The sequence below is a fragment of the Palaemon carinicauda genome, chromosome 21, assembly GCF_036898095.1.
Source record: "Palaemon carinicauda isolate YSFRI2023 chromosome 21, ASM3689809v2, whole genome shotgun sequence".
In the NCBI taxonomy this organism is placed as follows: domain Eukaryota; kingdom Metazoa; phylum Arthropoda; class Malacostraca; order Decapoda; family Palaemonidae; genus Palaemon; species Palaemon carinicauda.
Genome location: NC_090745.1, coordinates 101,866,274 through 101,890,793, shown reverse-complemented (window position 1 = coordinate 101,890,793; position 24,520 = coordinate 101,866,274). Strand labels below are relative to the sequence as shown.

The 24,520-nt window shown below is 44.5% G+C and overlaps 1 protein-coding gene across 1 annotated transcript in view; it reads right to left on the bottom strand.

The window, feature by feature from the left end:
* LOC137615380 (intersectin-1-like) overlaps positions 1-24,520 on the bottom strand; it is a 377,240-nt gene that overhangs the window by 271,785 nt on the left and 80,935 nt on the right. Inside the window, exon 16 of the mRNA XM_068345199.1 lies at positions 19,120-19,245. Within this exon, the coding sequence (XP_068201300.1) occupies positions 19,120-19,245 (126 nt within the window). The remainder of the gene's footprint in view (positions 1-19,119; positions 19,246-24,520) is intronic.

Here is a 24,520-nt window from a genome sequence, read left to right as displayed (position 1 = left end):
ACTGGACGAGGATACAGATACTGACTTGCACCAGTCTCGGAAGATTTCCCACTTCGATTGGTAAACTCTAATGGTAGAAGCTCTCCTCGCTCTTGCAATCGCACTGGCTGCCTCCTTCGAAAAGCCTCTAGCTCTCGAGAGTCTTTCGATAGTCTGAAGGCAGTCAGACGAAGAGCGTGGAGGCTTTGGTATACCTTCTTTACGTGTGGCTGACGTAATAGGTCTACTCTTAGAGGAAGACTTCTTGGAAAGTCTACCAGCCATCGAAGTACCTCGGTGAACCATTCTCTCGCGGGCCAGAGGGGAGCAACTAACGTCAACCTTGTCCCTTCGTGAGAGGCGAATTTCTGCAGTACCTTGTTGACAATCTTGAATGGTGGGAATGCGTATAGGTCTAGGTGAGACCAATCTAGGAGAAAGGCATCTATATGTATTGCTGCTGGGTCTGGGACTGGAGAGCAATAGATTGGAAGCCTCTTGGTCATCGAGGTTGCAAAGAGGTCTATGGTGGGTTGACCCCAAGTCGCCCAAAGCCTCTTGCACACATCCTGTTGGAGGGTCCATTCGGTTGGAATTACCTGACCTTTCCGACTGAGACAATCTGCTAGAACGTTCAAGTCGCCCTGGATAAACCTCGTTACCAGGGAGACGCCTCGATCTCTTGACCAGATGAGCAGGTCCCTTGCGATCTCGTACAGTGTCAGGGAGTGGGTACCTCCTTGTTTGGAAATGTACGCCAAGGCTGTGGTGTTGTCCGAGTTGACCTCCACCACCTTGTCTCGAAGGAGACTCTCGAAGCTTATCAAGGCCAGGTGAACTGCCAAAAGCTCCTTGCCGTTGATATGCATGCTCCTCTGACTTGAGGTCCACAGACCTGAGCATTCCCGACCGTCCAGTGTCGCACCCCAACCCAAATCCGATGCGTCTGAGAAGAGAACGTGGTTTGGTTTCTGAACTGCTAGGGGAAGTCCCTCTCGTAGACTGATATTGTCTTTCCACCAATTCAGGCAAGTCTTTACTGTTTTGGAAATCGGGATCGAGACCGCCTCTAGCGTCTTGTCCTTTTTCCAGTGAAAAGCTAGATGGAATTGTAGAGGTCGGAGGTGTAGCCTTCCTAGCGAGACAAACTGCTCCAGGGATGATAGAGTTCCTACTAGACTCATCCAATTCCTGACTGAGCAACATTCTCTCTTCAACATCTTTTGGATTACGAGCAGGGCTTGATCTATTCTGGGGGCCGACGGAAAAGCCCGAAAAACTGGACTGCGAATCTCCATCCCTAAATACAGAATAGTTTGGGATGGGATCAGCTGGGACTTTTCCAAGTTGACCAGAAGTCCCAATTCCTTGGTCAGATCTAAAGTCCAATTGAGATCCTTCAGACAGCAATGACTGGACGAGGCTCTGAGAAGCCAGTCGTCCAAATAAAGGGAGGCTCGGATACCCGATAAATGGAGGAATTTTGCCACATTCCTCATAAGCCTCGTAAACACGAGAGGAGCAGGACTTAGGCCAAAGCACAGGGCCCGAAACTGGTACACCACATTGTCGAACACAAATCTCAGAAAAGGTTGGGAATCTGAGTGAATGGGAATGTGGAAGTAAGCGTCTCTTAGGTCGAGAGAGACCATCCAGTCTCCCTTTCTGACCGCTGCTAAGACTGACTTCGTGGTCTCCATGGTGAACTTTGTCTTTGTGACAAAGACATTCAGAGCACTGACGTCTAGCACCGGTCTCCAACCTCCTGTCTTCTTCGGTACTAGGAAGAGACGGTTGTAAAACCCCGGTGATTGAAGGTCCGAGACTTTGACAACCGCTCCCTTCTCTAGCAAAAGAGACACTTCTAGTTTCAGGGCTTGTCTCTTTGCTTCCTCTCGGTACCTGGGAGAGAGATCAATGGGGGACGTCGCTAGAGGAGGTTTGCGTACAAATGGGATTTTGTACCCCTCTCTGAGCAACCTCACAGACTGTTGATCTGCGCCTCTCTTCTCCCAGGCTTGCCAGAAGTTCTTGAGTCTGGCACCTACTGCTGTCTGAAGCTGCGGGCAGTCAGACTCTGCCCCGCGAGGACTTGGCTCCTTTCCTCTTTCCTCTCTTCCCTTCGGCACGAGTACTTCCCCTGCTGGGGGCTCTGCCACGAAAGGGCGTAATAAACCTGGACGCTGGCGTGTCTATCCTAGGTCTAGCAGACAAGGCAGACGAAGGGGTCCCTTTGCGAGCCGAGGACGCAACCAAGTCATGGGTGTCCTTCTGCACTAGAGACAACGCTATTTCCTTAACTAAAAGTTCAGGAAACAAGAACTTAGACAAAGGGGCAAAGAGTAGCTCAGATCGTTGACAGGGCGTCACTCCTGCTGACAGAAAAGAGCACAGAGACTCTCGTTTCTTTAGGACTCCTGACGTAAACGAGGCGGAGAGCTCGTTGGATCCATCGCGGATGGCCTTATCCATGCAGGACATAATGAGTAAGGAGACATCTCTATCGGCTGATGAGATTTTCCTACTCAAGGCTCCCAAACACCAGTCAAGGAAGGTAAAAACTTCAAAAGCCCTAAAGATGCCTTTAAGTAGATGGTCCAGGTCTGAGGATGACCAACTAATCTTCGAGCGTCTCATGGCTAGGCGGCGGGGAGAGTCTACAAGACTTGAGAAGTCGCCCTGGGTAGAGGCAGGAACTCCCAAGCCGAAAACTTCTCCCGTGGCATACCAGACGCTCGATCTAGACGAGAGTTTAGATGGGGGGAAGGCAAAGGCCGTCTTCCCTAAACTCCTCTTGGTTTCCAACCAATCGCCTAACAGCCGTAAAGCTCTCTTGGATGAGCGAGAGAGAACGAGTTTTGTAAAGGCTGGCATGGCAGCAGGTACGCCTAAAACAAACTCAGACGGCGGCGAACGAGGAGCCACAGAGACAAAGTGTTCAGGGAACAACTCTTTAAAAATGAGCATGACTTTTTTAAAGTCCATAGATGGCGGAACTGCTCTAGGCTCATCAATATCTGAAGGATGATCCTCAGGCTGAGGGTCAGCAACGTCCTCATCCGAAAGTTCCTCATCTGATAACTGATGAGAAACAAGCAAAGGGGTTGGCAATGCTTGACACGCAGCGTCCGCCCGCACTGGTGCATAAGTGGCGGAGCAGGACGCAGCGTCCTGAAACTGTTGAACAGTCTGGGAACTGTCAACAACAACAGGTGCGTGAGGACGCACAGCGTCCACCCGAGACTGCTTAGACCGCCTGGGTTGTGCAGTCAACACAACTCTAGGTTGCGGAGGTTGACGCACCGCGTCAAAACAAGTCAACTCTGATGGTTGGCGAACGTCCTGAACGTCACCAGGCGCATCAGCGAGTTGCTTAACGTCCACATGCGGCTGAAAATCCACACGAGACCGCATCGGGTGTGGCACAACCCCAACTGGTTGACGTGAGATGGCTACACCAACGTCAACAGGACGCACAACAGAACGCTTGGGTGGCTGACGGCCAGTCTCTCCATGAGATAAACGGCTAGGTTCAACGGAAACCTTCTCTGCGTTGTAGTCTTCCATAAGGGACGCAAGCTTAGACTGCATGTCCTGCAGTATAACCCATTTAGGGTCTAAGATAACGGGTGCGGTAACAGACGGGGTTAGCGTCTGAGACGGCACAACTTTGCCTTGCTTAGGCGGCGAGCAGTCATCCGATGACAGCAACGGGTCCGAACTGTCCCAATGACTACATCCGGGACGTTGGACCTGTCCTGAAGGGACCGACTTGCGTTTCAAAGGCCTAGAAACCTTGCTCCATGGTTTCTTGCGTGAAACGCCTTCGGAAGACGAGGTAAAAATGGGCTCTCTCGTCTTGTGGTAGGGGCGATCTTGACGAGATACGCCTGATACCATAGAGGGAACGTCTGTTCGCTGATCAAGGCCTCTCGAACCCATAAGTCGTACGACATTGCTTCTCCCCTGGGCTTGGGAGCTTGCAAGAGGTCCCGGACTAGGTGAACGACAGGCACGAACAGACGAACCCTCGGTCGCAACACTGTTCACAACACTTTGCGCACTAATCACTTTCCCACTTTCCGCCGTGGCACTGTGGCACTTAAGTTCCTTCACGTCAGCCATGAGTTGATTACGGTCACTTGCTAACGCTTCAACTCTCTCCCCCAAGGCATGAATAGCACGCAACATGTCTTGCATAGACGGTTCCTGAGTGCTAGAAGGGGGGTTAGGAACAACCACTACAGGGGAAGGATTAGGTTCAGGGGCATGTGGAGAGGAAAAATCTACGGACCTAGATGAACTTCTCCTTACCCTATCTCTCTCTAGTCTGCGTGTATACTTATAATATTCGATCCAATCGAATTCCGAAAGGCCCACGCATTCCTCACACCGATCTCCCAATTGACAGGTTTTACCCCGACAATTGGAACAAACAGTATGAGGGTCGAGAGAAGCCTTTGGAAGACGCCTATTACAGTCCCTAGCATTACACTTTCGAAATCTAGGTACTTGAGAAGGGTCAGCCATTTTGAATTCGTCAAAGAAAATTCCAAAAACAATCCAAGTCATCAACAAATAATCCGATTCAATAAAGAGTTCAAGAGTTTATGTTGAGGAAAAACACCTGTACTGCGAAAGCTCAAACCAAAATAAAGTACTTCACCAAATATGATGGGAAAACTCCAGGTTCTACAGCGAGTATAAGTACGTCTTGTCGTCAACGTCGACAGAGAAGAATTGAAGGTTTTGTTTACATACAAGAGTGGTATCTGGCCGACAGTTGGCGCTGGTGGGCACACCCGCAACCTGCATAGCGATCGCTCGCGAGTTTTTTGAGTATGTTGTCTGTCGAGCCGCAGAGTTGCAGCTATTATATATTCACCGGCTAAGTTAAATATTTAAAAAGGATAAATAGTTCCCACAAAAAAATAGAAGAAAGAGTTGAAAAAGTAAAGTATGGTTTAATATATGAATACCTACAAGGATAAAGATCATGGGTTTGGGGGAAATCTTGCTGTGAGAAAAAAGTAGGAATCTCTGCTCAATTAATAGCAGCACTGCAGGCACACAAATGGTAAGCATTTACCTGCTGTGAACCTGCGAGTCCATTTCTACCACCATTCTTCCTTTATCCAACAGACTTGATAGCATAGTGATTGAGACATTAGAAGACCATAAAAGTGGGTTGCATATTAGCAACTGGTTTGCCATGAAACAAATAACCATAACAATGTGGAAAATGCAGTACCCCAGGAACAAGTGTACACTATCACTTATATATCTTCCTTAAAACTTCCATCTGTCAACATGCAAGTGACTAACTATATATACATTTCATGAAAATCATTAACAAAATACACAAGACTGCATAAATCTACATTAAAAACTTTAAACACAGTGTGCAAGGATATCCAGCAGACTGAAGCTCAAGTTAAAAATATGAATAATCTAATTATACATGAGTACTCTTAAAATATCTGAGATCTTCAACAACTAGCTACTTGTAAGGAATGACCTGAAATGGAACTAAAAGCCCTTTCTTGTCTATCTGAAATGTTTTTATTAACATTAACACGATCTTCCCAGCATTCTAGGTCAGGAATAGTGATCATTAAAAAAGAAAAATATATGCAAAGAGCAAGCTTACCTCAAATTTACTTTGAATTCAGTTCATGATTTCTGCATCTACCTGACAAAAAATCCTGGTCCTATATGTTTTAATTTCAAACATAATGTTCAACTCCAGTGCAGTCAGTAGATTTTTACGAATCATTCTTAAGAAAAAATCCTCAACAAGATTATTAGAAAAATAAAATCCAAACAACAGTACATAGTAGTTTGCAGGATGCGAAGTCAGTTACAATCATGAAGTTCAGTGATGAGATTATTCATTTGTTTGGAATGTCAATCATTCATACTGTTACTTTCAATTTACATATCTCTCTCAGTTTGCAGCCAGAACAAACTAACAAACATTATACTAATAGCAGGACAGCTAATTTTGATAATAAAATTGCAAGCCAATGAAACTCATACAAATGAAAAAAACTTCCTTGATGAAAGGCATTAAAAAATATCTTTCCCAAATTTCTTCCCTCTTTATAGTGACATCATGTATAGGATTATTTACTGTAAGAGCTTAGTAGTTTAAGGAAACTAACAAGTCGCATTTTAAATGAAAACTAAACTTGAAGCATGGTAAAGCTCATGTAGTCACCACAGCTACCTATTGTAAGTAGGAAGAGATCCAAGAGAGTGGATATAGTATTAAAGCCCGAAAGTGATGCAGTTAGAGGGGCCACATGGCCATCAAAAATAAAAAAAAATTTAGAACAATTTGAAACATTTGGTAATTTATGCAGCACTCATCTAAAAAGATAAACCACAAGTACAATGTGTTGTTTAAGACCAGGAAACTTACGGGGTGTCAACGCAAGAGCCCATGTTTTACATAAGATAAGGCTATCTAAAACGAATGAACGAACCAGCAAACAACATACCCAAAATAAGGTTACCACTGAACTATGCTGTAGTTGAAAAAGTTGACTAACTAAATTAGAAGAGACTAAAGAAATTAGACGCAAGGTACTAAAGGAGCCAACGTCATATTATGATTGTCAGCATTGAAAGTGCTTGTCACCAAAAACTTTCATAAGAAACAACAATAAAGCCTCATACTATGTGCCACCACCAATCTTCCACTACATGGCATATATCAACTTTAAATATATCCATTTTGCCCTTTGACCCAGCTAATGCATGAGGAAGAGTTTTTAACCTGTAGTCCCCAATCTACAACAAAGCACCATTAATTTTAGCACTATTCTCCAAAAAAGAAACAAGTGTCCCATAACAACAGCTGGTTTTCTGAGAGGCAAACATAATTTTCTTTCACAGGCAACTACAATCTTAGATCAAATAAAAATAAATCCTATGCCCTGTGTTGTAATGCTGACCAAAAAATTAAATTAATACAAAACATTTTTTTACAATAAAAGATATCTTTTTTAGTACAGCATAAGGCACAACTATCCTGTTAAACATTAAAAAGAATCACCCATACAATTAAACCTCAGTATCTTCATAATTAACTCATCATTTCATTGTGGACTAAAAGCCTCAACCTATTTGAACACCCTTAAGAGAAATTGTAAAAATAAGTAGTTAAAGGTATAACTATCCACTAAAATACAATTTAGTCTTGACCCTAACAACAGATGCACAGCCATAGTTTTTCTGTAATAAAGTGCTTGTGAGCTAGACAGAAAAAAGCAGTTCAGCTTGGGAGGCTAAAAATTGCAAATACCTTATAATATCCTGTACAGGGAGTTGTGCAAGGTACACTACAAATGGTGCCTCTCTACAAGTTGTAAAGTGATGTACAGTGACTACTCGTCGAAATGATTCAAGTCTAAACTTCTAGAAACAAGTACTTCAAGTACTTTGTACAATGCTACATCTTGAATGAAAAAAGGGCAAAAGAGAAACCCAAACTTGTATAACTAACATAATTCCAATTCAAATTTTTGGCTATAGATAATTATAAAGCAAACTTTCGCATTTCTTCAAAATTACTGAAATCATACATTTATGATTTTTTTAAACACTACTTATGACTTTTCACTCATCATCATCTCCTCCTACGCCTATTGATGCAAAGGGCCTCAGTTAGATTTCACCAGTCGTCTCTATCTTGATCTTTTAAATCAATACTTCTCCATTCACCATCTATTACCTTCATGCTACAAAGTCCTCAGCTATGTTTGCTTGGGTTTTCCAAACTCTTCTAATGCCTTGTGGAACCCAGTTAAATGTTTGGTGAACTAATCTCTCTTGGGGAGTGCGAAGGGCATGCCCAAAACCATCTCCATCTACCCCTCGCCATGATCTCATCCATATATGGCACTCAAGTAATCTCCCTTATAGTTTCATTTCTAATCCTGTCCTGCCATTTAATTCCCAATATTCTTCTGAGGGCTTTGTTCTCAAATCTAAAAAATTTATTGTTTACTATTTCATTGTCATATCATGACTTTTGTCCAACCAGTAACCCCAATCTCACTAAACTGATATAAAGCCTGATTTCAATATGTAATTTCAGACAATTTTATTTCCAAATTTTACTTACCTTAGTCATTGTCTCATTTGCTTTTTCAAATCTTACATTAAACTTCAATTCTAAAGATTCTGCATTAGAGATCATAGTTCTTAAATATATAAAGGATTCTACCTCATTGACCCTTTCTCCTTCCAATGATATTTCATCTTCCATTCTCATCACCTCAGTCTTTCTTTTATTTATCTTGAGCCCAACCTCATGTGATATTTCATGCATTCTGGTAAGCAAGCACTGAAAATCCTCTGGTGTTCTACTAATAAGGACAGCATTATCAGCATACTCTAGGTCTGCTAATTTCCTATCACCAATCCAATCCAATCCTTCTCCCCCATCCCCAACTGTTCTATGAATAACAAAACTCATGATGAGTATAAACTACATAGGTGATAACACATTCCCTTGGAGTACTCCACTGTTCACTGGAAATTCATTAACTTTGCACTTGCTATGCTTATAAACAGATTTAATCAAATTTACATATTTAAGAGGAACACCATAATAAAACAGCACTCTCTACAAAATTGGGCAGTGCACACTATCAAAGGCTTTATCATAGTCCGCAAATGCCATTAAAAGTGGATTTCTTTATTCTACACATTGCTGTACGTCTTAAAATGAAAATTTGGTCAGTACAATTTCTACCTTCTCTAAATCCTGCTTGTTCATATCTCACCTTTTCATCAATCTTTCTCTCTAATCTCTTTAAAATAAGCATACTATATATTTTCATGGAAACTGACGTAAGTGTGATGCCTCTGTAATTATTGCAATCAGTCAGATCTCCTTTTTTTGCCATTTTCACTAACACTCCTAGCTCCCATTTATCAGGTTTTGCCTCTTCACACCACATTCAACAAAATAATCTTGTAAGTTTTCTGAAGTCGTTTCATTTACAGCCAGTATGTCCATCGTATCCAGGGGCTTTCCATCTGAGTTTTTTTCACTCACGTAATCCAAACTTTTTCAAACTGGTTGGTCTTTTGCTTCCTTTTTCATCATTTAAAAAAATACTAATACAGCAGTCTTTAGAGCAGTAAACTACAGAACTACTATACCTAAATGTCAAATAAAAATGGAGCTTTCATCAAAAATTTGCACACCGCATATTACTGCGTAAAGGACGACCCCATATAAAGGGCGAACCCAAAAATTTTCTTTAAAAAAAAGTTTTGATTACATACTCTATATAATAGGCGAACGGATATTTCAGGCCAGCCTAATGTTACCAAACTTTTATTAAAATTATTTTACCACACACATTATAATCTTTATTTATAGTAACATCTTTACTAAACCTCTTGGTATCATTACTTATCCCTTGCATGTGTAAATGCGTTTGTTTGTTCGTCATGATCGGCAATGAAACGTAAACTAAACCTTTACTGTTTTAGGGAGCGTTTTTAGGAAAAACATGACAAAATCACTCTTTTTTTTTTTTTTTTTTTTCATTTATAATGAATTTTTAAAGATAAAGTAAGTAAAACAATATTAATAATAACATTATCATTACATAACCAATACTTGGTAAGATGGCTATTGCTGAAAAGATAACATACACATATCTAAATGCGTTCGTTTGTTTGTTATGATCGCCGATGGAACTTAAACAAAGCAATGGTTTCGATTTTAAGTGGTGTGATTGGCAAAAGCATGATACAAAATTGTCTTTATTTAATTATTTTGGATTTCGAAGTATTGGCATACAGTAATAGCACTTCAAACAATTTAGACAGAACGGAGGATGATGACACTGTTAGTAGCACAAACTACTATGTAAGCAGAAAAATTAATTACCAGTACAAATATGGAAAATCTAGGTTTCGGATAACTAGGCTAGCCTACCAACAGGTTCACACAACATAGCCCGAGTATAGTACTATAAATAACTAAAGATAAAATTACTGGTAAATATTCATATTTTACTTAAACATAAAACTATATACCATGATTAAAATGAGTATATTATATGATTTCAAGTCAATCCTTCCAAACTACTAACCTATTAATGAACCATATGCAATTAGAATACCTTAACAACACAACAGAGGTCAAGAAAATAAATATTTTCATAATTCCAAAAGTATCTCTCCTGCAATGGGCAAACACTAACTTTTTTCATCCAGAACTGGTCTTAAAATTTTGCCCTTTACACGGTAATATAAAGGATGTCAATTGCAAAACTGAAATCAGCATTAGGATATGTGTAAAGGCTGTCAACAAAATGACACTAATATGTTTCAGTAGACAATAATAATAAAGAAAGTAAAAATGACAAATTCGAAGATAATTTGTATTTTTCCTAACCATACAAACCTTAGCTATTTACAAAGGGTTATTACTTTTAGCGTAGCTGAAATGGCGAGCCATTAGAATTTAACGAGGGTGTATTACCCCCGCGCTAGTTAGCGGGGGGGTAGGGGAGTGGTAGCTAGCTACCCCTCCTCCCCCTCACACACAGGTGAATACTCACTTTCACTTAGAGGTAGGACTTGTCTTGGGGGACAGGGCTGGCGGGCAAATATGTGTAAATAGCTAAGGTTTGTATGGTTAGGAAAAATACAAATTATCTTCGAATTTGTCATTTGTTCCGTAACCGAAATACAAACCACGCTATTTACAAAGGGTGACTTATCCCTTAGGAAGGGTGGAAAGTCCCCAGCCATACTGGCTTTGGCTTTACCCGGGGACTCAGAATCCGAGTGAGTCGCACTCGAGAAAAGGAGTCCCTGCACCTCACAAGTTCCTTGCACCGCAAGGAACCATGTGGCCTACGTAAGCTTGTGTGTGAAGGAAGAAGTGTGACCCGTCTTAGGCAGTTGACCTGGAGTTCCAGAAGGAACTCTGGGTTAAGACGTTCCCAATACCACCTCGTCAGGGTATGGGGGACGCGACAGTATTGACTCAATACTCGGAACACAAGGAAGCATGGTTTACCTGCAGAGGTTCGAGGTCAGCTATGCAGAGACCAGGATGCTGCTTCCCCGTAGAGGGGATGATGAAGAAAGAAGTAAGGGCCAGACATACTTCTTTCGTTCATGCAGACTAAAACCTGATAACAATGCCCTCAACCTTCTGCTACCTGTCCAAAAAGGAGCCTGAGGTTAGACCAGCTGTTGTGTAGCCACCACAGAGCGATAGAAAACGTATCGAGACTCCTGTGGGTCACGCCCTGCAGGAAGCGGGCTGCGAAGGTCATCAGACGCTTCCAGACTCCAGCTTGTAGCACCTGCGTCACAGAGTAGTATTACTCGAAGGCGAGGGACGTTGCGATGTATCCAACATCGTGCTGTAGGGCGACGTGACGGGGGAGGGTCTGAAGACAGGTCGAGATGAATGTCCTTGAGTCCGGGCTGAAGAGGTATACTGGTGACTCTCCCCCCATGTCCTCCTTGTGTTCCCAAATCGGCTGCAACTGAGGCCAAACTGCAGCTGTTCCCAGCGCTAACCTCTCGATTCCTGTACTGGCAAGAAAGAGAAGGTCTTGGGACATCAGACACAGAATGGAGACTCAAAATCTTGAATGAATCGGACCGAAGGGTCGGGACCCACAGATTCTGAGTCTAGCCAACAACTCAGGAGCGAGCCTGAATGTTGCCTTCCCCTCTTCCTTAGAAAGGGGGGGAGTAGTAAGAGACCAAGAAGATTGCTTACACACTGGCCGTGGCCAGAGTGAGCAGAAGACCCAGGGCGGAATACAATCCGAGGCCTGTCGTAAAAGGGTCTTGAGAAGATCTCTTAAAGGACTAAAAGTCCGAGCCATGCTCCAAGTTGGAGGTCTTCCTCCGACTAGGGCAGGGACGATCGTAGCTTCGCATGAGCGAGGATAGATCCAGCGGGCAGGAAAAAGTTATTCCTTTAAGCCTGAAGGTCAGGGAAAGGCTGAGCGACAGGCTTCATTGCCAAGAGCGGAAAGGAGTTTCCTCCCGCCGAAAGGCAATAAGACCGTTATTGCTGGAGAAGAGGCCTCACGGGAAGAAGTATATCTCCCACGGCACCAACCACCTTAGACTCTTCACTTTGCCTGGGAGACCCCTGTGGATGACTATCGCAGATGACGCGACCTCCGTACCGCGACTGTAGCGGGTTGTCTCTTCTAGAGGAGGAAGCGTAGTGTCTCCAGGCATGAAGCCGAAGCGACGCCCCGGTTCGGGAGAGATGTCGCAGTGTGGTTGCTTGAGTAGTCTGCGCCGTGGGAGAAGCTCTCCCGGGAGTTCCGTCAGGGGAAGCAGAGGGTCCAGAAACCGTTCTGCACATAGTCCCAGTGGAGCTCTCCCATTGAAAGGTTGACAGACAACCTGGTTTTGTTGAGACCCATTGTCCGCAGACAAAAAGGAGGGAAGACGCAGGCGTCGAAGTTGTCCCACCATCACCGGAATGCATCTTGCCAGAGTCTCGGGGTCTGAGACTGGGGGGAAAACTAGCGGAAGCTTGAGGTTCCAAGCTGTCGCGATCAGGTCCCCCAGACCAGCACTTGCTGGTTACCCAAGGTCAAAGACCCCTAGGTACACTCTCTCTATGAGGCTCTGCTCGGATAGTCTGAGAGAAACATTCCCCTGCCTGGAATGAGAGAGCCGATGGTGGAATTGAGAGAATCTCAATCATCCCGATATCTCTACTGCAAGATGTGAAGGTGTGAAAATGCGTCCCCTGCTGGTTAGCATGAAGTCGACACGCAACGGGGCGACTTGGCAGGAGCGGTAGGATCTGAAGAGGGGCCAGACTAAGGCCCTTAAGCCTGCCTGAATGATGGAGAGGTATCCTTCAGGTCTTGACCATAGGCCTGGACCGGAACATGCCCCCCCCCCCCCTTTCCTTTGACGAGTCCGAGAACCGCATCAAGAATGTGGGGAAAGGACGAGAATATCCACTACCATCAAGAGGCTCCATAGGTCAACACCCATTGTAGGTTTAATAGTTCCGCTGGTCCCATAGGGCCAGGGAGTCCGGTTAAACATTGCCTGAAGCCACCGGAACTTGGATCGCCCCACATGGAACTTATCCTGGGGCGACCGTTCGGACTATAAATGGGTCAATGAGGAAAGAAGAACTAGGAAACGTTCCAAGGTAGGGCTGAAAACTCTGCTTGACTGAGAACAGGTACTGCGACTCTCCTCAGTCTTGCCACGGTGAACCGAAAGGAAGGCTCGGAGGATGTGGTAACAGAATCTGGCGTCCCCAGGTGGTCACCCATCCAAGTACCGACGTTGCTTAACCTCGCTGGACGGACGAGAAGCGGGGTTTCCAACGTGGTAAGGCGGTTGACTCAATATCATGGCCAGATACTCCAGATGTTGAGGCAGAGGAAGAGAAGGCTCCAAGCAAAATACCATGAGCCCACACTCATGGTCAGCATTCGGAAGCTTTTCCCGGCGCTGAAGAAGGTCGAAACCCGAGCCTACCGGAGTTGACCAGCCCTCCAAACAGCAGAGGAGGCGGAAGTCTGCACCTGAGCGGCCAAGAGGAAGGCAGGGAGAGTTCTCTGGGGAAACAAACCTGCTATGCCACGGCGGGATAGCCACACTGCATCATAAGCAGGAATACTTGCAGTTTAGGCTGAATTCGACGAGCACCCTGGAAGATGGATGGAATGGAAACTGAAAGTACCCGTCCTTCCGATCCAGGGTTAAAGGAGTCCTGTCGCCTCGTTACCAGTCTGATCGATTCTGCTGGTCTACGCTGGCCGAAGTTTGTACGACAAACTTGATCAGGGCTGAGAGGTCGACTATGGACATCCCCTCTCAGATCCTTCCTTACAAGAAAGGATCGACTGAGGGGGGCCGGGGGTGAAGCCGTCGATGATCCTAAGGAAGACCTTCGCCTAAGGTATGGATCATTCTGCCCAACCGGGCAACTCTGCTGATGCTATGGCATAGAGGTTCAGAGACACTGAATTCGCTGACAGAGACGGCAGGCGCGATATCCTTGGCTACTCACAGAGATTGTGCGGGAATGGGCATCGGGAAGCTGTCATTCGGATGAGTAACCTTAAGCATCCTCCCAGCGAAAAAACCTGCAATCCTAGAGTTCGTGAACTCCTTTTAGGACTATGCCCCCCCGGGGAGTCTCCCGTGCCATCTGTTCCTGACAGGAGGAAACTGCAATTGGACACCTTGTCCCAGTTGTCGTAGCCGATAACTTAGGCCGACGTGGTTGAAAGAAAAGGGAGCTGGAGCCCTGCAGAGTCTGGAAGAAAGCGCCTTGGAGGAGTGAAACCGGAAGTCGATTTACTCCGCACAGCAGACGTCTAAGTCTCTGTCCTTGGGCAAAGACAAAACTCTTCTCAAGGATGGAAGGGTGTCTGAGGTTGTTGACCTCCACAGATGAGACACCCGAATGAAGCCTTCAGTCAGCGCGTCCAGATGGTACAACATCGAGCTTGTCCGCAAGTAGATACTTAACGACGAAAGGCCAAGGTGCCTGAGCTCGAGAGGAGGAAAGTACCCTTGATCTTCCTGTAGCTTCCTTGAACCAAACCTCGGGCCGTAACCGAGGAGGGAAAGAACCTGGTAAGCTCCCAGAGGAAGAGGTAAGCAGTCACCCCTTGTCCGATGGAGAAATCTTCAACGGAAAGCCCCCCCGCCAAAAATCCTTCCAGGGCGGGAGAAGGAGAGAGTACTCGTGCAGGAGAGGGGACCCTCGAGACCGACCTCTTGGGAACCAACTTCGCCCTGGGGGAAGTCACCACGAAGTCCACTCCTCTCTTTCTCTTCAGCGTAGGAGAGACAGCCGCTGGTTTGTTACCCTGGCCGGTGAGTGCTGGTTTCATAAACCTCATTAACGCCCGTGCCAGCGGATCAAACCATGTCTGCTGCTCCAAGGACACAGAGTCCGAAATCCTCGCTAAGGTGAAAGGGATCGGGCGATCCTTTGGAGAGGACACGACGGTTCCTGCCTGAAAAGGTGGGAAGAATGCTGTACTGACCTGTCTTCGTCCTGCACTACCAACCTGTGCTTGGATGGAGGTGATCCCGAGTGCCGCCTAGGAGCACGCGTCCCTGCTGCTACCACCGGCTGTGGAATTCGCCGCGAACTATGGTCGCGCGAGGGCGAACAGTCGCGCAAAGGCGAATGGTCGCGCGGGCGCACAGGCGAGTGGTCGCGCGGGCGCGCAGGCGAGCGGTCGCGCAGGCGAGCGATCGCGCGGGCGAGCGATCGCGCGGGCGCGCAGGCGAGCGATCGCGCGGGCGCGCAGGCGAGCGATCGCGCGGGCGCGCAGGCGAATGGGCGTGACGGCGAGGGATCGTGCTGCCGCGTAGGTGAAGAAGATCGCTGGCGGTAAGCGATGGCGAGCAGCATGTGTAGGTGAATGATCGCGTGATAGGGTGCGATGGTGATCAGCATCCGCAAGAGGGCGAGCGTTCAGGGTTGTGCGATGAGGAGCAGCATGCGTAAGCGGGCAATCGTGCAGGGTTGTGCGATGGCGAGCAGCATGCGCAGGTGAATGATCGCGTGAAAGGGTGCGATGGTGATCAGCATCCGCAAGAGGGCGATCGTTCAGGGTGGTGCGATGAGGAGCAGCATGCGTAAGCGGGCAATCGTTCAGGGTTGTGCGATGGCGAGCAGCATGCGCAGGTGAATGATCGCGTGAAAGGGTGCGATGGTGATCAGCATCCGCAAGAGGGCGATCGTTCAGGGTTGTGCGATGAGGAGCAGCATGCGTAAGCGGGCAATCGTTCAGGGTTGTGCGATGGCGAGCAGCATGCGCAGGTGAATAATCGCGTGAAAGGGTGCGATGGTGATCAGCATCCGCAAGAGGGCGATCGTTCAGGGTTGTGCGATAACGATCAGCATCCGCAGTTGAGGGTCGCGCGATGGCGATCAGCATCCGCAGTTGAGGGTCGCGCGATGGCGATCAGCATCCGCAGTTGAGGGTCGCGCGATGGCGATCAGCATCCGCAGTTGAGGGTCGCGCGATGGCGATCAGCATCCGCAGTTGAGGGTCGCGCGATGGCGATCAGCATCCGCAGTTGAGGGTCGCGCGATGGCGATCAGCATCCGCAGTTGAGGGTCGCGCGATGGCGATCAGCATCCGCAGTTGAGGGTCGCGCGATGGCGATCAGCATCCGCAGTTGAGGGTCGCGCGATGGCGATCAGCATCCGCAGTTGAGGGTCGCGCGATGGCGATCAGCATCTGCAGTTGAGGGTCGCGCGATGGCGATCAGCATCTGCAGTTGAGGGTCGCGCGATGGCGATCAGCATCCGCAGTTGAGCTAGTAGCTGGCGAACCATGTTCCTTCAGAAGTGTTGGAGAACGTTGGCGTGCCAGCTGTAACACACGTGGGCGATCCGGAGATCGCTGGCGAGCTGATGATCGCTGACGAGCTGACGATCGCTGGCGAGCTGATGATCGCTGACGAGCTGATGATCGCTGACGAGCTGATGATCGCTGACGAGCAGAAGGCTACGCGTGGAAGCCTGTGCAAAGAAGAAGAGTCCTTGACCCCGACCTGAACCGAAGTTCTAGATCGCGAGGGCGAACGTGGGCGCACAGGGCACGTAACAGGAACCGCCGGGAAGATCATCTTGAAAGCGCTGACGAACAGGAGAGCGCTGACGAACAGAAGGGCGCGCAGGGAAACCCTGACACGCAAGGGAAGAACCCCCGTGGGGGCAACCCTTAGCCCCGAAGGGATCGTTGTCCGCCGGGAGACTGATGTCCGTCGGAAGACCGCTGTCCGTCGGGAAGACCGTTGTCCGTCGGGAAGACCGTTGTCCGTCGGGAAGACCGTTGCCCGTCGGAAGACGAGATTAGACTGCTGTCCATCTGCACCAAGACGGAAGATCGAGAAAAAGAAGTTGTAGGCTGCAAACGGAGATTCAAAAAGGCGCCTCAAGCACCCTTATAGGGAGATGAGAGGCCCTTACGACGAGGCGGACGGAGGGCCTTACGGCGAGGGAGGCCAACAGCAACAGCAACAGAAGAAACCTCCGAAGAGGAGTCTCTATGAGTGTACTCTCTCGCGAACGAAAGAGAAACACTTCGTGGAAGAGACTGGTCAGCCAGTGACCTAAAAGGGGCAATCCTCCGAAGAGGAGCTCCTGCAGTTGCCCAGCCCCTTGAGCGAAACTGCAGGTGCGACCGCTCAGCACCAAGAGCATAGTCGCACGAAAAAAAGGCAAGAGAAGAACCCCCCAAAAGAGGAAAAGCTCAAGCCTGGACAGGAAAAAACTTCCCTCGGAAGGAAAGTTATCCGCCCAAGGAGGCAAGCCTCCTGACTGTTCTAAAATGAACTGGAGAGCTGTCCGTCGACACGGGAGTACTACCAGTAGAAGGAGACACGCCCCTGACGACAATACAAGGGGGGAGGCAGCAACAGCCGAATCCCCAGGACTCAACCAGACAGCTCACACCGTTGCTATATTACAGAAACGAACTAGATCGGTAACTGTAAAAAAAAAAAAAACAAATAATATTAGTACACATTCATTCCCCCGGGAAGGCTCCGAAGAGGAATCCCGAGGAAAAGGAACAAGAATTACACAACAGGCACGTGCCCTCACAACCACTTACACTCGCGGAAGGAGAGCTGTAACCAAAACAGAATTATAACAATTATAATTATGTAACTATGTAATTATGTAATTTAAAAATGAATGAACACTAAAGAAAAAAATGAAAACCCCGAAAGGAATCGTTCTACAAGCTGAAAAATTAACAACTACAATTAGATTCATAAACTAATTGAAACAAAATGTACGGCGTAGCAACCCCACCCACACGGGAAGGAAGCTACAAGGGCGTAGTAAAACATAGTAAAAGGGTGAACGACCTCAAGAGAGAGAGAGAGAGAAAGACCGAAGTCAAACTCGATCGCAACCCATAAAATTAGGCCGTGGTGGCCTAACTGCCGAGGCCTCCACGTAGATATCGTACACTACACACACACATCTGAAAAGGAAACTTACTTATTTCTATACTCAAATATATATACAAACATGAAAACATGTTTACATATATATTGAGTAAAAGAAAAGTAAGCGATTAAGTAAAGACAAAACAGACAATGGCTGCCAAGCGAGGACCAAGACAGAGACGTCTGTCACAGTCCGAGCCAAAAGTGAAAGTGAGTATTCACCTGTGTGTGAGGGGGAGGAGGGGTAGCTAGCTACCACTCCCCTACCCCCCCGCTAACTAGCGCGGGGGTAATACACCCTCGTTAAATTCTAATGGCTCGCCATTTCAGCTACGCTAAAAGTAATAACCCTTTGTAAATAGCGTGGTTTGTATTTCGGTTACGGAACAAATACAAATAATCTCTAGTGAAGACAAGAAATTATCTTAAAACTGCTGAATAAACCCACTTATCATTTCCTGCCTCTATATTTCTTTGTAACGACTATATTATTCACAGTGAAACAATATCAAGAGTTTAATTCATACTGACAGCATTTGAGTTTCCAAATAATAAAGATACAAACTCAGAGATAAACTACAAACCAATTTAAGCATTTTTTTTCAATCATTCAAGGTTAATTGTGCCCATCTGTTACAAGATGTGATGGCACAATGTAAAAGGTCTCTCATCACTGTTGCTCAAGGATGTAAGCCAACATGCCCGCACTGCAAGACACTACCAAGTCATTTCATGAGAAAGTTTACTATTATATCAAACCTCATATTAACTTTGCAATTTGTACTTCATTCCTGCTTTGAATAGTTATATTTGGGAGCTTTTAACCAACACCCGAGTAAGCGGTTATGTGACCTCCGTATAACAGGCTGCAGAGCTTTCAGTCTTAAAAACAAATGATCGAACATCATGTACCTCCTATCGGTATTAAAAAGATTTATTGAAATGTTTATCTCTGAAGCAAGGAGTGACATGATCATAAATAGGATAAACAAAATTAGAAGCAATTGTGCAGGGAAAATAGCTACAGTGACTGTGATATTAATTCAGTGCAAATAGGGACCAAAATTAAGAACAATGCCTGTGCAATATTTAATGTGGGGGTGAAAGAATACTCTACAAAGCTATTTCATCAAAAGACTATAATAATAATCACAATTAAAATACCTCTTCTCGTTTCGTAGAATACTCCGCGTAGATCTCCACACATCTTTCGGCTGTCAATTTCATGTCATCTTTCATTTGGTTTAGATCGGTGATGTTGTTATTAACGTCTTCTTCTTTACAGGACAACTAAAAGGAAAATAAGCATGATAAGAAATGATTATACTAAACAAAGATAAACAGGATATATTTCTACGAACCTCCCTGATGTTCATATTGCTTCTTCTCCAGAAGCTTGGCTTATTGACAGTTACCACTAAAATTGAGCAAAACTCCCATTTTCTATACTTTCAGTAGAGGCATGCCTCTAGTGAAGTAATAAAACAATAGCAGTTAATGGCAAGATGTGGAGTGCCAGAGCTCTTGTTATTTCAGTCTTAAGTAACAAACATTTCGACGTATATCCCTTCTTCCTGACTGCGTCAAGTTTATTGCATTTTAAGGGACCTGAATTTGACTCCATTAAAACAATGTTATTTTGGTGTCATTTCAAACTTAATCTAATTTTTTATTTCTCAACCGATTTTAATAATTTATAAGTATTTTAAAGATAATTCACTTATCAAAAATTTTATAAACACTCGTAGTAACGGGGGATTTTGAGGAGGGAGAAGTCTAATTGGAGAGGGATCTCTGGTAGTGGTATCACTCGCCCCAGTTTTAATACCGACACCCTTTAAGGGTGAGCGAGCAGGATATATTCCTAGCATTCCATGCAACTTTTTTCTCTAGTATATTTAGTAGTATTTATACCTTTGAAATGGTGCTTTAAGGAGTATTTCACTGGGCGACACAGGTTGAGCCCAGAAATAGATTTTTCCTTCGTCAAAATCCCTTTTTTCTTAATTTTTTCCAAATATATGGACAACAATAAAGATTCTCATTTTTCATATATATATATGTTTTTTTAACTTTCCAAAACCTTTTTATAATTTTTTAGAGAACAAATTTCCTATCTTTTCATATATAAAAGGTAAATATTGGTCAATAAACAAAAATGTAGTTTTAATTTTTCTCTGAAAATTTCATGCTTTGAGAAATCAGCCATCAAAGTTTTTTTTAGAATATTTTTAATTAACTTTATTTTGAGTTAATTAAGGCTTTGGTGGGTAACTTCACCACTGGGGATCATAAGGATGTAATTATCATTTTTCGGGGTGAGCACTGACCCTCAAATTCAGAAATATATATGCTATTTATACCAAATGCCTACACAAGTAAGACATTGCTAGCATAACATATTCTTGTCTGCTGACTTTCTGGGTAAATTTTACTCTTCGGGCATACCCAGTTTCCGTCTCTGACACTTATACATCTCTCAGCATAAATAAAATAAAATGTAATTATATAAAGAAGCATACAAAGAAATAAGGGATTCAGATTTTTTTTTATATTTTGTAGTGATCAGTTGAATATACTTTAGTATGCATTAGTATGGGCTATTAGTAGTAATTTCCCTCAACACTGGGGATTATAAGGTCATAACCATCATATCTCCCGATTATTTACTATGCAGTAGTGAGCCTCCTTCCTTCAAATCTCAAAAATATACACTATATGTGAGCTAAGCACAGTCAGGTTGTTACTGTGTGGAATAAGTGAATGTCAACAGATTTGTCTTCTTTGTTAAAGGAAAGACGGTTACGATGTGGCTTAGGTGCCACTTTGAGAATGTCGTTATCGGCGTGGCTTTGGGCACTCAAAAATGTTCGTTAAAAGTTAGCGTCCCCAAAATCTCTCTCTATTGGTTCTCATATGACTTTCGGGTCAAAACAGCCAATCATCGATCAGGTATATAAAGGCTGAGGTGGGCGCTTGAACTTGCCCCATAGGCTTTGGCAGTTAGAGTTGGGAGGCTTGAGTGGTTAGACCTACGTCCAGGTCACGGGTGCCAGCAATGAGTGCCAACAAGTACCATTTCTCTGAGGGCTCTTTTTCTTAGTAAAGTAACGTAATGATAAACTAAAGGGCGCCCTTGTAGCTTAAATAGAATATAGCAGCTGTGGAAAATTAACAAACTGAATCTCATTTGTGCATGATCCCTCCCTCTCTAATTGTGTTAACCTAAGAACGGATTTTCTCTATCTTTGTTTCCCCCAAGCTGTGAAGTGTGAACCCCCCTTAATATGACCTAAATCGGGTCATATTAAATGGTGTCAGGTGTTGTGGGGTAATTAACAGATTAACGTCTGTGCTAAGTGATTTTAGCCGACGTGAGATTTTTGAAAAAGTGGAAACAAAAGACTAGTGACAATGGTTAACACGAGAAGTTCGTCGTCGAGTGGCAGTGACGGAGAGAGAGGGGGGTGAAATGACTGTGTAGCTCGTGTATGCCCGGTACTCGGTGAACGGTTTCTCAACGCACATGATAGCAGATACACAACCTTCAAGGCAGCCCGACACCCAACCGACATCGACAACCTTCCCAGGATGGGGTGTTTTTAGAAGAAAACCTCAAAGAGGTAGAGGTCTGAGAGGTAGGATGTGGCGACTGGCGGTTGTTGGAACTGAGGGGTGGTACTAACAGATGGCCACCTACGGCCTTTATGGCCCTACGATGAACAGCGGTAGTGTTATGGATGTCAGGCCACAAACCACCATCTGAAAGCTGTTTAAAAGGAAAACGGCGTTGGCAGAAGAAATCAGGTTTCCCCTGTACCAACGAGGGGGAGGGGAAGACGACGCAGGAAGAGGAAGACAACGCGGGAAGGGGACCAATGGTCCCTCGGGCCGTCCGTCAGACCGCAAGGACTGGGGACGGGAGTGCCAAGGCGTCAGCCTGCCATCTTTGCCCCAGAGTGTGGGGGAGGGGAGCTAGACGCTCCCCCAGTGAGCAGTAGGGGATGCCCACCTACCAGCGAGGGTAGTTCGTCTTCCCAGGGAGTGCATAAGGAGGAGGAGGGGCGGAGCAGCAGCCCCTCACCCCCGCTCCCGATCATGGAAGTCGGAATGTTATTCCGTATGAGGTATGAGGTACCAATGGCCGGAACATGGTCGGTAACACCTTTTAAGTTTAATGAAGGGCGTATTAACGTCCTAGGTCTACTCTCCCAAGTAGCAAGTAATTAAGTGAGTAGGTACCCCCTTACCGCGGGCTACCGGCGAGAGGAAGGTGAGGAGGAGGCACAAGCGTCTGTCCGTGCCGTCCTCCAAGCACGAGAGAGTACGAGAAAACGTGGGCCTTGAGATAATGTCTACCACGAGGTGATTGAGGTCATAAAACTCAGGTTTCTTTTACGTATGTTCATTCCGAGTGTTTGTGAAAAGACGAATTAAATTTTGTTTAGTTTTTTTTTGGTTTTGTTCTAAGCATATCACGAGTATATCATTAATCATACTGAGAAATTTCTGTTGCATTTATGTTATGTTGGAAATAATTCAAATTTCATTATTTTGTGTTGGTACCAATTTTGCTATTATCAATGGTTTTATGTATGTTTTCTACTTTGTTGTGCTGGTTAAAAAAAATATATATATATTTCAGTGTGGTGACAGATAACTGAGACATTTTTTGTTGCATTTATGTTTATGTTGGAATTAATTCGAATTTCGTTACCCTATGTTGATACTTATTTTGCTATTACCAATGCTTTTATGTATGTTTTTCCATTTTTGTTGTACTGTATTTAAAGAATTTCATTTGTCGGTGGAGGTTTTCAGCGCTATTACAGGAAATGGTTAATTATGGGTTGAAAATTGAACATCATTACTTATGTTTTTGTTTTTCAGGAGAAATAATGTTGCTCGGTTATTGATAAGTGTTTTTCTTTTTATTATTATTCACTGTTTGAGTTTGCTCTTTATTGCAGTGTCACGGATGTGTTAGAAATGGTTTTCTTATAATGGTAATTGTATCAAAGAGTGCTGGGATTGTAAGTTATTCATTTTGATTTCTCTTAAATTTTATCATTTTCTTTATTTTGTGTATGTGATGATTTGTTGGTCCTTATGAAATTTTGTTGCATTTGAAACATTATTATTTTTCTGAGTTTGTGCTCCAAATTTCGGTGATGATGTATTAAAACCTGATTTTGTGTTTCTGTATGATCTATTGTGAGCGTGATATTCATCTTTGTGTAACTTGCAATTGTAACACGCCAACCGGCCCTCTGATTTGATTTAGGTATTTAATTTTAATGTTTGCATGCTCCCGAAGAGGATGGTACTCAGAGGCAACATCTAGTGGAAAAAGAAAGATTGTGTTCAGTGGAGAAAAAAAAAAAAAAAAAAAAAATTGTTTTGAGAAAAAATCTGATAAGTGTGAATTTTACGGGACGTAAAAATTTGGGAAGGGAGTGGTGAGCTAAGCACAGTCAGGTTGTTACTGTGTGGAATAAGTGAATGTCAACAGATTTGTCTTCTTTGTTAAAGGAAAGACGGTTACGATGTGGCTTGGGTGCCACTTTGAGAATGTCGTTATCGGCGTGGCTTTGGGCACTCAAAAATGTTCGTTAAAAGTTAGTGTCCCCAAAATCTCTCTCTATTGGTTCTCATAAGACTTTCAGGTCAAAACAGCCAATCATCGATCAGGCATATAAAGGCTGAGGTGGGCGCTTGAACTTGCCCCATAGGCTTTGGCAGTTAGAGTTGGGAGGCTTGAGTGGTTAGACCTACGTCCAGGTCACGGGTGCCAGCAATGAGTGCCAACAAGTACCATTTCTCTGAGGGCTCTTTTTCTTAGTAAAGTAACGTAATGATAAACTAAAGGGCGCCCTTGTAGCTTAAATAGAATATAGCAGCTGTGGAAAATTAACAAACTGAATCTCATTTGTGCATGACCCTCTCTCATAATAGTGTTAACTATAGAACGGATTTTCTCTTTGTTTCCCCCAAGCTGTGAAGTGTGAACCCCCCCTTAATACGACCTAAATCGGGTCATATGTACTAAATGGCCACATATGAGTAAGACAGTACAGTACCAGCAAAATCTATTCTAATCTGGGCAAATTTAACACTTCAGCATACAGTATTTAATTATCGTCTGCCCTTTCTTCATTGTTTAGTTTAACTATAACATGATAATTGGAAATATATAAACAAACAGACAAAGAATTACAATTAACATAACATACTTTTTTCAAACACGATTGAAATAAATAAATAAATTTCTCTATTTCAGCCTTGATGAAAGAAAAGGAGCACATCAAACCTGTACTTTTTCCAACACGATTGAAGTGAATTAAATTCTTTTTTTTTTGCCCTTGATGAAAGAAAAGGAGCACATCAAACCTGTGACAAGTAGATGCGGTATTATGGTCATCTCACTGATGACCATAAATATAACTAAAAAAAAAAAGAATCTTGATTTTTATTAACTGTACAAAAAAATATGTTCTCCTGGACTGTCCATTCAGGACCCTAAAAAAATATGGCAGCTATCCTTGGTTACCGGAGTTTCGGAAAG